General features: G+C 43.1%; 1 protein-coding gene across 1 annotated transcript in view; it reads left to right on the forward strand.

Annotated features, from left to right (window-relative positions):
* AMOTL1 (angiomotin like 1) overlaps window positions 1-13,221 on the forward strand; it is a 186,716-nt gene that overhangs the window by 21,130 nt on the left and 152,365 nt on the right. The window contains exon 2 of the mRNA XM_077298446.1: window positions 6,236-6,341. Coding sequence (XP_077154561.1) covers window positions 6,269-6,341 — 73 coding nt within the window. The 5' untranslated portion in view covers window positions 6,236-6,268. The remainder of the gene's footprint in view (window positions 1-6,235; window positions 6,342-13,221) is intronic.

A 13,221-nucleotide genomic window follows, 5' to 3' on the forward strand; every position in this document is an offset into this window, starting at 1 on the left:
TTGTATTTTAGGCACACAAAAAAAACAAATTGTCATATTTTTGTTATCAATTCCTAAGCACATGTCGAAATCCACAATATACTACCTCAAAAGGCACAAGGTGAAGGTTTTAAAATGGCCCTCACAGTCCCATGATCTGAACATCATTGAAAATCTGGTTAGACCTCAAAATAACAGTGCATGCAAAACGACCCAGGAATCTCACAGAACTGGAAGTATTTTCCGAGGAAGAATGGATGAAAATCCCTCAAACAAGAACCGAAAGACTCTTGGCTGGTACAAAAAGCATTTACAAGCTGTGATACTTTCAAAAGGGGGTGCTACTAGGTAAAAACCATGCAGGGTGCCCAAACTTTTGCATAGGCCCATTTTCCTTTTTGCAATTTTTAAAATGTAAAAGATTTTAAAAAATGTTTTACCTAAAATACAAAGGAAATGTGTAATCTTTAACTTTAGGCCTTTTAGGAATAATGCTTAATTGCTTAATTGTTCACAATAACAGTATTTTGACCAGGGGTGCCCCAATTTTTACATGCCACTGTATATTGTGTTGGTATATTTTATTTATGAAACAACCCATTTAAGGTGTTATTGTTGGGAACAATGGGGTCAATGGGAGAAACTATAGAAGTTCACCTGAATCTTAGGGGAGATCCTTAATGTACATGATGTTGATGTATGATAGTTAAAAGACTTTTTAGAAGCTGAACCTTGTTCCTGGGCCCTAATGCAAAATCTAAAGCAGACCACTTGGAGGCTCAGCAACTTGGATGAGACTGCTATTGCTTTTCTCCCAAACCTTTGTAGATTTTATACTGGAGCCCAAGGTCTTTATATTACATCTCTGACTGGGCTGCCAACAGGAATTTCAGGGCCCCATACTGGCAAAGTTTTCAGGCCCTCTTGAGACTCTACCCAGGCTCCACCCCCAGCCCTGCCTCCATCTCTTGAACCTTCCACAGTCCCACTGCCCACTCTTGGAAAAACTCCACTTCTGCACCACGTCCTCACCAATCACAAATTAACAGTTCCCATCATCAGATCACACATTTAGCCAGCAGCTTTTGTTTTGTAAAAAATATTTTTTTAAGCCGCCACAACAACAACGTGGACTCTTTTAGCCGGGCCCTACTGTACCTTATTAAACATTTGTTAAAATATCCAATACACATTAGGTATATTTTTATTTATTTTTCAATTTTTACAATTACCAATAACATCACATACAAGGGACATATACCACCACACCATGACCAGACCACATATTACCACCACAGTGATGGAATAATACCACATGCAAGGAAGAATTACCACCACACCATGACCAGACCACATATTACCACCATGTAGTGACCGAATACTGCAATACTGATCTTTAATATAAAAAGCAAAATACTAATATTACCGTCTGGTCCTCCAGTTCCACTTTCGAAAGATCTCCGCCTTGAGGCCCTCTTCTGGAGTTTTTGCTGCCCTCAGACCTCCTGGCCACATTTCTTCCTCCACTTGTGTTCCATTCTGCCCCACTGCGGAGGACAAAGCCATAGAACCGGCCATCATATTTGATTTGGAAGTCGTACTTCAGTGCACCCTTACCATGGCCAAACAGTTCAGTGCACCTTCTCACCTACTTGTTTTGCATCTAACTCTGCCAGCGAATGTAGGAAATAGATAGAAAACTTATCATTGGGACATGAGCAAAAGTCAATAAAATATGATTGACAAGAGAGTTACAAACCATAGGAAGATCACTCAATGGCTGAGAGATCCATGATAAGAAGGTTGGGACATTTCCTTTTTACGTATGGGCTGTATGAACCTTCCCTCTATCATCATCAGAAAACGGTAGAATTTTGGTCACATTTTCTATCAGTTTGTAAGGCTCACCTAGTGAGGTGAATGCACTAAGCCTCTGGTCTGAGTAAGCACACGGGCCCCATGTGTTGATGTAGCATCCTAGGGGGGGACATGAGGACTTGGACAATCTAGAATCTCAGGAACAGTAGGGCAGATGAAACCAGCAGTGATTGACGCAAGTTGGAACACAATATGCACAAATGGCACACACTAATATAGGACTCTAGAGTCTCAATCCTAAGACACAGGTGGGTGTCTTACTATGCCTTAAATAGGTCTAGGGAGATAAGGTCATTGAGCCACATCAGGCCACTTACAAATCACAGAGTGGAGAACAACAGAGGGACCTAGATAAAGGGGAAGGAAGTGGAGCCCGGGATACCTGGGACAGGTGTGTAACGCAGTCTTTCTTCCAGAAAGGGATTGAAAAGTTATTTGAAAGCACGAGATCGTGCTCTCCACCCGAGTGTGCTAAAAAGTGACTAATGGTGCCACTAAAAAGTACACTAGGATTCGTTTTCTTGTAGCCCTATCCAGCAGGAGAAAGGCCCCCAATAACTGTTTCCTATCCCTCTCAGCCAGAAGACCACAGCGAGGGTCAAGGGCAAATAGCTTCCCCTAGCCGAAGCCAGGGTAGATCCAATTTTGCTCCTAGCATCTGTCTGGGCTGCCACGCATGCAAGAACTAGGAGCCGCCGGGGAAGGGAGGTCGAAGGAGAGGCGAGATAGAACCTGATGGCTACACACTTCCCCACTAGAACAATCAGGAGGGAACCAGTAAGGCTGCTTTCACACTAGCGTCGGCACGGGGCCGTCGCTATGCGTCGGCCCGACGTGCCGACGTGCGTTGTGAAAATAATGCCCGACGTGGGCAGCGGAAGCAGTCTTACGACGCTTCCGCTGCCCCATTGTAATGTCCAGGGAGGAGGGGGCGCATGTGCGGTCGAAAATAGCGGACACGACGTGCAAAAAAAGTTACATATAACTTTTTTTGTGCCGACGGTCCGCCAAAGCATGACACAACCGTCGCATGACGGTTGCGACGTGTGGCCATACGTCGCAATGCAACTGCAGGCAACTTTGCAGGATGTGTTTTTTCTCCTAAATGACGCATTGCGACGTATTCAAAACGACGCTAGTGTGAAAGTAGTCTAAGGGAACTGCACCCTGAAAAGGTCTAGTGACTGACACACCACAGTGACAGGGTGACACACAAATGAAAACAATCAAAATAAATAGTGAAGGTTGCCTGGTGTAATACCAGCCAGACCTTCAATTGGGAATTTGAACATTCCCCATGCTAGCTAAAAGGGTGTGTGCCTAAATAAGTATGAAAATGTAAAGTGCTAGTGCAAAAATTGCTGAAATAAATGCATGACATCTGAAATATACAGTACACTTTCACATAACTCTTGCCCTTGGGCAAATTATATGGAGGAACTCAAATAAATAAACTTTTACAAGTTTATTTCAAAATTGCAAAGTAAGATAAGAAAAATGCACAACAATGTAATTATAATTGTTTGCAAAAAGTAAGGGTTATGCATTCTAGGGTTATGTGGGATTGAAAAGTGATGGGGAGATACAGAAACATCGGTGTCTTCTCTATCAGAAAGGAGAGGATGATGGCATGAAACACCAGGATCAGGAGGGGTTTTTTGACTGTAAACACCTATCCTCTATGTATGGCTAGGCTTGTTTTTTATTTTTTTTATTTATTTTTTTTACATTTCCAACTTTTTTGGTTTTATTTTCCACACCGTTTGTGCATTTTAGTACAAAAATGCAAAACATAATTTAAAAAGAACTGAGTAAAATTAGACAGAGACATCGTCTCACGATTTTAGGTGACAAAATCATATGATATGTCTTAAGAATATGATCATTTTATTAGAGCAGAAGACAAAGACCTGGAGGTAAAGGGGTCAATCAAATATTACCATGGGCACCACCACCATAGTTGTAAGCCCCTCTCATTATCACTGTAATACATCTCCGCTCATATTTCACAATGTTCCTGGGCTCTGTTCTAGAAATGAAAGGAGCCCTTTGTTAGGGCGGACATGACCTCCGACTGGTTGACTTTTTGACCTTTCGTAAGGAGGTCACACACTCAAGTGGCTTCCTGAGCAATTAGAGGCAGGTAATTAAGCTATGGAGGTTGACCTGGACAAAGCAGAACATCCTCCTAGCACCCGGCAGACAAAAATATACCTTTTTATTGCAGACGCGATTGAGAAATGAATTGTGCATTGTTTAATTTGTGGTTGCTCGCCATGATTGGTATCAGGAGGGGGCAAGGAGCTGTGGTTTCCAGTTGGTATTAGGCTATGGCTGCTGATGTGGCCTCAAAAGGACAATGGAGCATTATATTGTTGGAACCCGTATAGTTTTATATATTTACAGACAGTAGTAATGCAATCAGAAGTATTGCCAGACGGGTTTTGGACGCCTGTTGGCACAAGGATCTGGATATGAGTGTAACCTGTACACATACTTACAGCTGAAGAAGTAATAAACCCAATTTGTAACGCCTTGATAATTCCTCCTCTATTAATGCCATACATCATAATAATAAGACACCATCAGTCTTATTGAGAAAACTCCTTTAAAAGTGGTTTTCTGCTTTGGACTTGTTATAAGGATTTTTTGTCTGGCAATAAATTGATCACCAACTGTTCTAGTGCTGGGACTCTCCAGCGATCAGCTGTGATTGGCAGGGAATCCGGAGAATGTGTTCAAGTTCCTTGCAGCGCCTCGACAGGGCAAATAAAGCATTACAGGAGTGACCATTCAAGCCAATGGGTTGTCTGTGTAATGAAGGAGAGGTCCGGTCCTCCAGAGCAAGAGCTAAGTCTGGCCAAGAGATGGAGGTCTAGAACAGGGGATTATTAATTCTGAATTACTTTATAGGATATATAGAAAAGACAGGACAACTACTTTAAAGGGAATGAGTCTTCACACAAAAAAACACTGTTTAAAGCTAATTTTTTGCTAAATGCATTTAAAAAAATAGTAATAATTTTTTTTTCACATAACAGTCTGTATTAAAATAAAAGTTTTAGAAGTATTTCAATTTCCACACTTCCATAGGGCTATCCTGGTCTTCCTATTCTTTCAACAAATCCATATGATCTCGAGCAACCATATTCTGACTCTGACCCTGTGTTGTGTATTGAAGTGAGCATAGGCAAAGCTCACTGCGAAGGAAGGGGGAGGAGGGGAGCTGTGACATCACCTATTGTGATTGGTGGATATTGTGATATCAGCTGAATAATGAGGTTTATAAGCTGACATTGTAATCCTGCTTCTGATGATAGTGAGGTTTCTGAAAAGTCTTCTGTAAATATCAAGAAGTATGAGGTTAAAATAACCCCAGTGATTAGGGTAAAAATTGCAAGATTTCATCTCTTTAATGCAGATTGTGACACAGTTAAGAAAAAAACAAAAACACAAAAGGTGATAAATAAAAAATAAAAAAAATCTAATACAAAAACTTAATTTAAGCAATGTCTTTTTGTGATGACACAAGTATATAATCCAGCTAATCTACAGTTTGTCGTTCACATTGCACCTATTTCCAATGTCATTGCACTGCTTGTTAATACTTGAAGGGGGTCGTAACATTATTTTAGGAAATTAAAGGGTTTGTACCAAGATTGGGGGGGCTATTGCCGAAACCCTCAATGATCCAGAGATTGGGAATAGAGTAGATCCCGAGCATGCACACCTCCGCTGCATTCATTCCTTATGGGAGTTCCATAAACAAGATTGCCTGTCTCTGCCAGTCCCATTGAGAATAGATACCTCTGCTCCATGGAGGTTTGAAAGCCCTCTTCTCAGGATCTGTGAGGGTCCCAGTGGTTGGACTTCTAACAATCGGTCCATACAATTTAATATTTAAGCATTGTCCATAAATATTAAAGAGTATTAGACATTCAATACATTATCCTGAATTTCTAGCAAAGCCCTTTAGAGATTGCAATTCACGTAAAACCAACTGGGTGGCCGCACGTAGACATATATAATATAAACATCACCCAACAGAGTATCATTAAAAAAATTGAAGCTGGTCATCATATGCCACTCATCTCGGGATATGTCAAGCCAAGAATAAAGGCAAGGAAGGAGCTTAGTAATGGTATAATATGTTCTCCAAAATAAACTAAGCAGCATTTTAGAAACTAAGGGTGGTTAGACCATTCTGAAAATTCTGCCTAGAGTACAAGGAGAGCTTGTACCACGTCTGGTTGTCATTATAAGTTTGTGCTGGCCTTTACCTAAATATAGAGGACACTTAGATTGCAAGACAGCAGATATGATGCAACTGAAATTCTTGGTGCCCAATGAGTTAATGTAATATCTTTGATTTCCTTAGGTGCCATCACACCAACTGATTTTTTGTGGGACCATGGATGAGAGATGGCTGCAGGATGACATGGGCAGAATACAGCCCATTGTTCATCGCATGGGATCAAGACGAGGTATGGATTCAGTTGAGATATTATACCGAAGTGCAAATAATTTTTAAAGACGTAAAAGAAAGCCTTGTCTTTTCTGTAATAGGTACATTCTAGATGATCATCACAATGTGTTTGATGGTCACTCCAGAGACCTCAAACTAAACACTGAATGTGTGAAATAACCATTAATTCTTAACGTAGATTTTAACTTTAAGTGTCTTCTAGCCCATGACCACCAAGAACGTTCTGCTGGGCCAGTCTAACTTTGGTCCAAGTAATTATCTTTCTCTCCCTTTATGCTGTAACTAAGAGAGCATTTGGCACATACGTAACACCATCAGACTGAAATGATCTAATGTTGGTTTCATTGAATTTTAAAGATCTGTTGGAATCTCCATAAGAGTGTGAGACTTTGGTGAAGTATCTACAAGAGTGTAAAAATCTGATGGTGTTTCCACAACAGTGTAAATATAGCTTGTTGTCTCCGAGAATACGAAAAATTGGTGGCTCCATGAGAGTGTAAAGATCTGATGGTACCTTCACAAGGCCATGAAGATCTGGGGATACCTCAGTAAGAGTGTCAAGATCTAAAGGTGTTTATAAAAGATTGTGAAGATTTGGTTGAGTTTCTATAGGAGTGTGATCTAGTGGTGTTCCTCTATGATTGGGAAAATCTGGTAGTGATTCAATAAGAAGTGTGAAGATCTGATGGTGTCTTAACAAGTGGGTAAAGATCTGATGGCATCTCCACAAGAGTGTGAATATCTGGTGATGTTTGCCCATGAATGTAAAGATCTCATGATGTCTCCACAAAGCTATGAATATCTGGTGATGCCTCAATAAGAGAGTCAAGATCAGAAGAGTGTCAAGATCTGGTGTGGAACTCCATAAAAGTGTAATCTGATGGTGTGTCCATAAGAATGAGAACATGTTATGGTGGCTCCATGAGAGTGTAAAGATCCGTTAGTATCTCCAAAAGAGTATGATGATCTGGTGATGCATCCATAATAGTGTAACAATCTGATGGTGTTATCATAAAAGTATAAATATAGATTGTTGTTTCCAAGAATGGGAAAATCTGATGGTGCCTCCATGAAGATGTGAAGATCCGGAGGTGTTTGCACAACAGGGTAAAGTTCTGATGGTGTCTATATATGACCATACAGATCTGGTGTTTTCTGCACAAGAGCATAAAGATCTGTTGGTGTCTGCATCAGAGTGTCAAAATCTGAAAGTGTCTTCTTTAAAGGTGTGAAGATTTTGTGAGGTTTCTAGAGTCTAAATATCTGGTAGGGTTTTCATAAGAGCGTTATTTGGTGGTGTCTATTCAATGATGTGAAAATCTGGTGGTGGTTCCATTGAAATAGGAAGATCTGGTGGTGTCGCCATGAAAGTGTAAGGATGTTCTGGTGTCTCTATGAGAGTGCAACAATCTGTTGAGGTCTTTAAGGCCTGCTCCAGACAGCTGTAATGAGGCCTGAAACCAGTCAAATGTATATAATTTGCTTTATTTCCTGAGATGAAGAACATTTTTTGGGAATTGTTCTATTGCATGGGTAGACTGCCGATACATGATGCTTCAAACTTCCCTATCTAATAAGCTGTAATAAACCTGAAATGGTTGTGGTGTGTTTGACTTTGCTGGAGGGTGTGAGCTAAGTCTGAGGTTTCTATTCACAAACTGTAGCTAGACATAGCCTCTGGGCTTCCCTCCGGTGCTTCCTTTCACATCAATCACTGCTAATATAAACTGAGGTAATGCCAACTTCCCATACTTATTACAACTAGAAAAATTAAGAAGACATAAATAGAGCTTATATCTTGCAATACTATCACCAATATGCTGGGTTATCTGTACAACAGAAGTTTATATTCGCAAAATATAGTAGAAAGTGTGCACTTTGGATAGTTACTGTGCATTGAATTACCTTATCTGCTTCTGATTCAATCAAAGCTGTGATGAATTGTAAGGTAAAAGGAGGAAGGTGTAGGTGGAAGCCAGACAGCTCTTAATAAGGTTTTCATGATCAGACTCTGCTTAGCAGGTCCCAGAGGAACCCTGGCCTTCACCCTTTAACCTTTATGAAGAGATCTGGACTTATGCAGGGCCCCCTGGGTTTCACTCCACCGGCTGCTGGCCGGTGGAGTGAATTGGCAGAGGATATTTGATATGTTGGGTCAGAACCGGGGGGGCTAAGTCAGCACAAAATCTGAAGTCAGGAATATGGTCAAGAAGAAGCTGAGATCCATGCCAAGAAGACAGGGTCAGAGTCAGACTCATAAGGCAGACAGGACATCTATCCAGTCCAAAGTTAGTAACCAGAAGCAATGGTAGACTCAAACAGCAGGGATGCACTGTCAGAATAGTCTTATAACTGGCAGCTAGCAGCATACTCCATAGGGTTTAGTGTTATGACCCCAATGGCAGAGGGTCTCAGAAATAATTACTAAGTCTGCAAACACTAAAAACCAGCTCATAGGGCAGTGGTAACTGAGCTGACCATATATCTAATCCTAGCACCACAAATAGCAGCAGCCGGGGAACGTGCCTACGTTGGTTCTAGACGTCTCGCGCCAGCCGGAGAACTAACTAACCCTAGAGGGGAAAAGAAAGACCTTTCTTGCCTCCAGAGAAAAGACCCCAAAAGTTGGATACAAGCCCCCAACAAATAATAACAGTGAGGTAAGAGGAAAAGACAAACGTAAGAATGAGCTAGGTATTTAGCAAAGAGAGGCCCACTAGCTAATAGCAGAATATAGTAAGATGACTTATATGGTCAGCAAAAACCCTATCAAAATATCCACGCTGGATATTCAAGAACCCTCGAACCGTCTAACGGCCCGGGGGGAGAACACCAGCCCCCTAGAGCTTCCAGCAAAGTCAGGAATCACATTTAGTACAAGCTGGACAAAAATAAGAGCAAAGCAAATAACCAAAAAACAAAGAAGCAGGACTTAGCTTAATTTTGCACGAACCGGACCAGCAGACAGGAGCAAACAGAAAGGATCTGATTACAACGATGCCAGGCACTGGACTAAGGATCCAGGAAGTTTATATAGCAACACCCCTGGACTAACGACCCAGGTGGGTGCCAAACTGAGGAAAGACAATCCCAGAGTCATATCACAAGTAACCACAAGAGGGAGCCAAAAAGTCTAATTCACAACAGTACCCCCCCTTAAGGAGGGGTCACCGAACCCTCACCAAGACCACCAGGGCGATCAGGATGAGCAGCGTGAAAGGCACGAACTAAATCGGCCGCATGCACATCAGAAGCAACCACCCAGGAATTATCCTCCTGACCATAGCCCTTCCACTTGACCAGATACTGAAGCCTCCGTCTGGAGAGACGAGAATCCAAGATCTTCTCCACCACGTACTCCAACTCGCCCTCAACCAACACCGGAGCAGGAGGCTCAACAGAAGGAACCACAGGTACAACGTACCGCCGCAACAAAGACCTATGGAACACGTTGTGAATGGCAAACGACACCGGAAGATCCAAGCGAAAGGACACAGGATTAAGCGAGGCTTAAATTTAGGAGAGGAGACCTTCATAGGAACAAATCGAGAAGACAGCCATACCAAATCCCCAACACGAAGTCGGGGACCCACACCGCGGCGGCGGTTGGCAAAACGCTGAGCCTTCTCCTGTGACAACTTTAAGTTGTCCACCACATGATTCCAGATCTGCTGCAACCTATCCACCACAGAATCTACCCCAGGACAGTCAGAAGGCTCCACATGTCCCGAGGAAAAACGAGGATGGAAACCAGAGTTGCAGAAAAATGGCGAAACCAAAGTAGCGGAACTAGCCCGATTATTAAGGGCAAACTCAGCCAACGGCAAGAAGGTCACCCAATCATCCTGATCTGCCGAAACAAAACATCTCAAATAAGCCTCCAGAGTCTGATTAGTTCGCTCCGTTTGTCCATTAGTCTGAGGATGAAAGGCAGACGAAAATGACAAATCAATGCCCATCCTAGCACAAAAGGATCGCCAGAACCTGGAAACAAACTGGGATCCTCTGTCAGACACAATATTCTCAGGAATGCCGTGTAAACGAACCACATTCTGAAAGAACACAGGAACCAGATCGGAAGAGGAAGGCAGCTTAGGCAAAGGCACCAAATGGACCATTTTAGAAAAGCGATCACATACCACCCAGATGACAGACATGCCCTGAGACACCGGGAGATCTGAAATGAAATCCATGGAAATGTGTGTCCAAGGCCTCTTCGGGACAGGCAAGGGCAAGAGCAACCCGCTGGCACGAGAACAGCAAGGCTTAGCTCGAGCACAAGTCCCACAGGACTGCACAAATGACCGCACATCCCGTGACAAGGAAGGCCACCAAAAGGACCTAGCCACCAGATCTCTGGTGCCAAAAATTCCCGGATGCCCTGCCAACACCGAGGAATGAACCTCGGAAATGACTCTGCTGGTCCAGCTATCAGGAACAAACAGTCTGTCAGGTGGACAAGAGTCAGGTCTACCAGCCTGAAATCTCTGCAACACACGTCGCAAATCAGGAGAAATGGCCGACAAGATAACTCCCTCTTTAAGAATACCAACTGGTTCTGCAACTCCAGGAGAGTCGGGCACAAAGCTCCTTGAAAGAGCATCAGCCTTCACATTCTTTGAACCTGGTAAATACGAGACCACAAAGTCAAAACGGGAGAAAAACAATGACCAGCGGGCCTGTCTAGGATTCAGGCGTTTAGCAGACTCGAGATACATCAAATTTTTGTGATCAGTCAAGACCACCACACGATGCTTAGCACCCTCGAGCCAATGACGCCACTCCTCAAATGCCCACTTCATGGCCAGCAACTCCCGATTGCCAACATCATAATTCCGCTCAGCAGGCGAAAACTTCCTAGAGAAGAAAGCACATGGTCTCATTACCGAGCAACCAGGGCCTCTCTGCGACAAAACGGCCCCTGCCCCAATCTCAGAAGCATCCACTTCGACCTGAAAGGGAAGTGAGACATCAGGCTGGCACAAAACAGGCGCCGAAGTAAACCGGCGCTTCAACTCTTGGAACGCCTCCACGGCTGCAGGAGCCCAGTTAGCAACATCAGAACCTTTCTTGGTCATATCCGTCAAAGGTTTAACAACGCTAGAAAAATTAGCGATAAAACGACGGTAGAAGTTAGCAAAACCCAAGAACTTCTGAAGACTCTTAACTGACGTGGGTTGAGTCCAATCATGAATAGCTCGGACCTTGACTGGGTCCATCTCCACAGCAGAAGGGGAAAAAATAAACCCCAAAAAGGGAACCTTCTGTACTCCAAAGAGACACTTTGAGCCCTTAACAAACAAAGCATTCTCACGCAAAACCTGAAACACCATCCTGACCTGCTCCACATGTGAGTCCCAATCTTCAGAGAAAACCAGAATATCATCCAGATAAACAATCATAAATTTATCCAGATACTTCCGGAAAATATCATGCATAAAGGACTGAAACACTGAGGGAGCATTAGAGAGCCCAAAAGGCATCACCAAGTACTCAAAATGACCTTCGGGCGTATTAAATGCTGTCTTCCATTCATCTCCTTGCTTAATGCGCACAAGGTTGTACGCACCGCGAAGATCTATCTTGGTGAACCACTTGGCACCTTTAATCCGGGCAAACAAGTCCGACAACAGAGGCAAAGGATACTGAAATTTAACAGTGATTTTATTCAGAAGCCGATAGTCAATACAAGGTCTCAAAGATCCGTCCTTCTTGGCCACAAAAAAGAATCCCGCACCAAGAGGGGAAGAGGATGGACGGATATGCCCCTTCTCCAGAGACTCCTTGATATACGAACGCATTGCGGCATGCTCAGGTACAGACAGATTAAATAGTCTTCCCTTAGGAAATTTACTACCTGGAATCAAATCTATGGCGCAGTCACAGTCCCTATGAGGAGGCAGAGCACTGGACCTGGACTCGCTGAATACATCCTGAAAATCAGACAAATACTCAGGAACTTCCGAAGGAGTAGAGGAAGCAATAGACACCGGCGGGGAGTCAGCATGAATTCCCTGACAGCCCCAACTTGACACAGACATTGCCTTCCAATCCAAGACTGGATTGTGGGTCTGTAACCATGGCAGACCCAAAACGACCAAATCATGCATTTTATGCAGAACAAGAAAACGAATCACCTCCCGATGTTCAGGAGTCATGCACATGGTTACCTGCGTCCAAAACTGCGGTTTATTTTCCGCCAATGGCGTAGCATCAATACCTCTAAGAGGAATAGGATTTACCAACGGTTCAAGAACAAAACCACAGCGCTTGGCAAATGACAGATCCATAAGACTCAGGGCAGCACCTGAATCCACAAACGCCATAACAGGGTAAGAAGACAATGACCAAATTAAAGTCACAGACAAAATAAATTTAGGTTGCAAATTACCAATGGCGACAGGACTAACAACCCTTGTTAGGCGTTTAGAGCATGCTGATATAACATGTGTAGAATCACCACAGTAAAAACACAACCCATTCTGACGTCTATGATTTTTCCGCTCATTTCTAGTCTGAATTCTATCACATTGCATTAAATCAGGTGTTTGTTCAGACAACACCACCAGAGGATTAGCGGTTTTGCGCTCCCGCAAACGCCAGTCAATTTGAATAGCCAGCGCCATGGAATCATTCAGTCCTGTAGGAATGGGGAAACCCACCATCACATTCTTAATGGCTTCAGAAAGGCCATTTCTGAAATTTGCGGCCAGAGCACACTCATTCCACTGAGTAAGCACGGACCATTTCCGAAATTTTTGGCAATACACTTCAGCTTCATCCTGGCCCTGAGAAATAGCCAGCAAGGCTTTTTCTGCCTGAACTTCAAGATTGGGTTCCTCGTAAAGCAATCCGAGCGCCAGAAAAAACGCATTAAT

Source organism: Ranitomeya variabilis, chromosome 3, assembly GCF_051348905.1.
Source record: "Ranitomeya variabilis isolate aRanVar5 chromosome 3, aRanVar5.hap1, whole genome shotgun sequence".
NCBI classification, from domain to species: Eukaryota; Metazoa; Chordata; class Amphibia; order Anura; family Dendrobatidae; genus Ranitomeya; species Ranitomeya variabilis.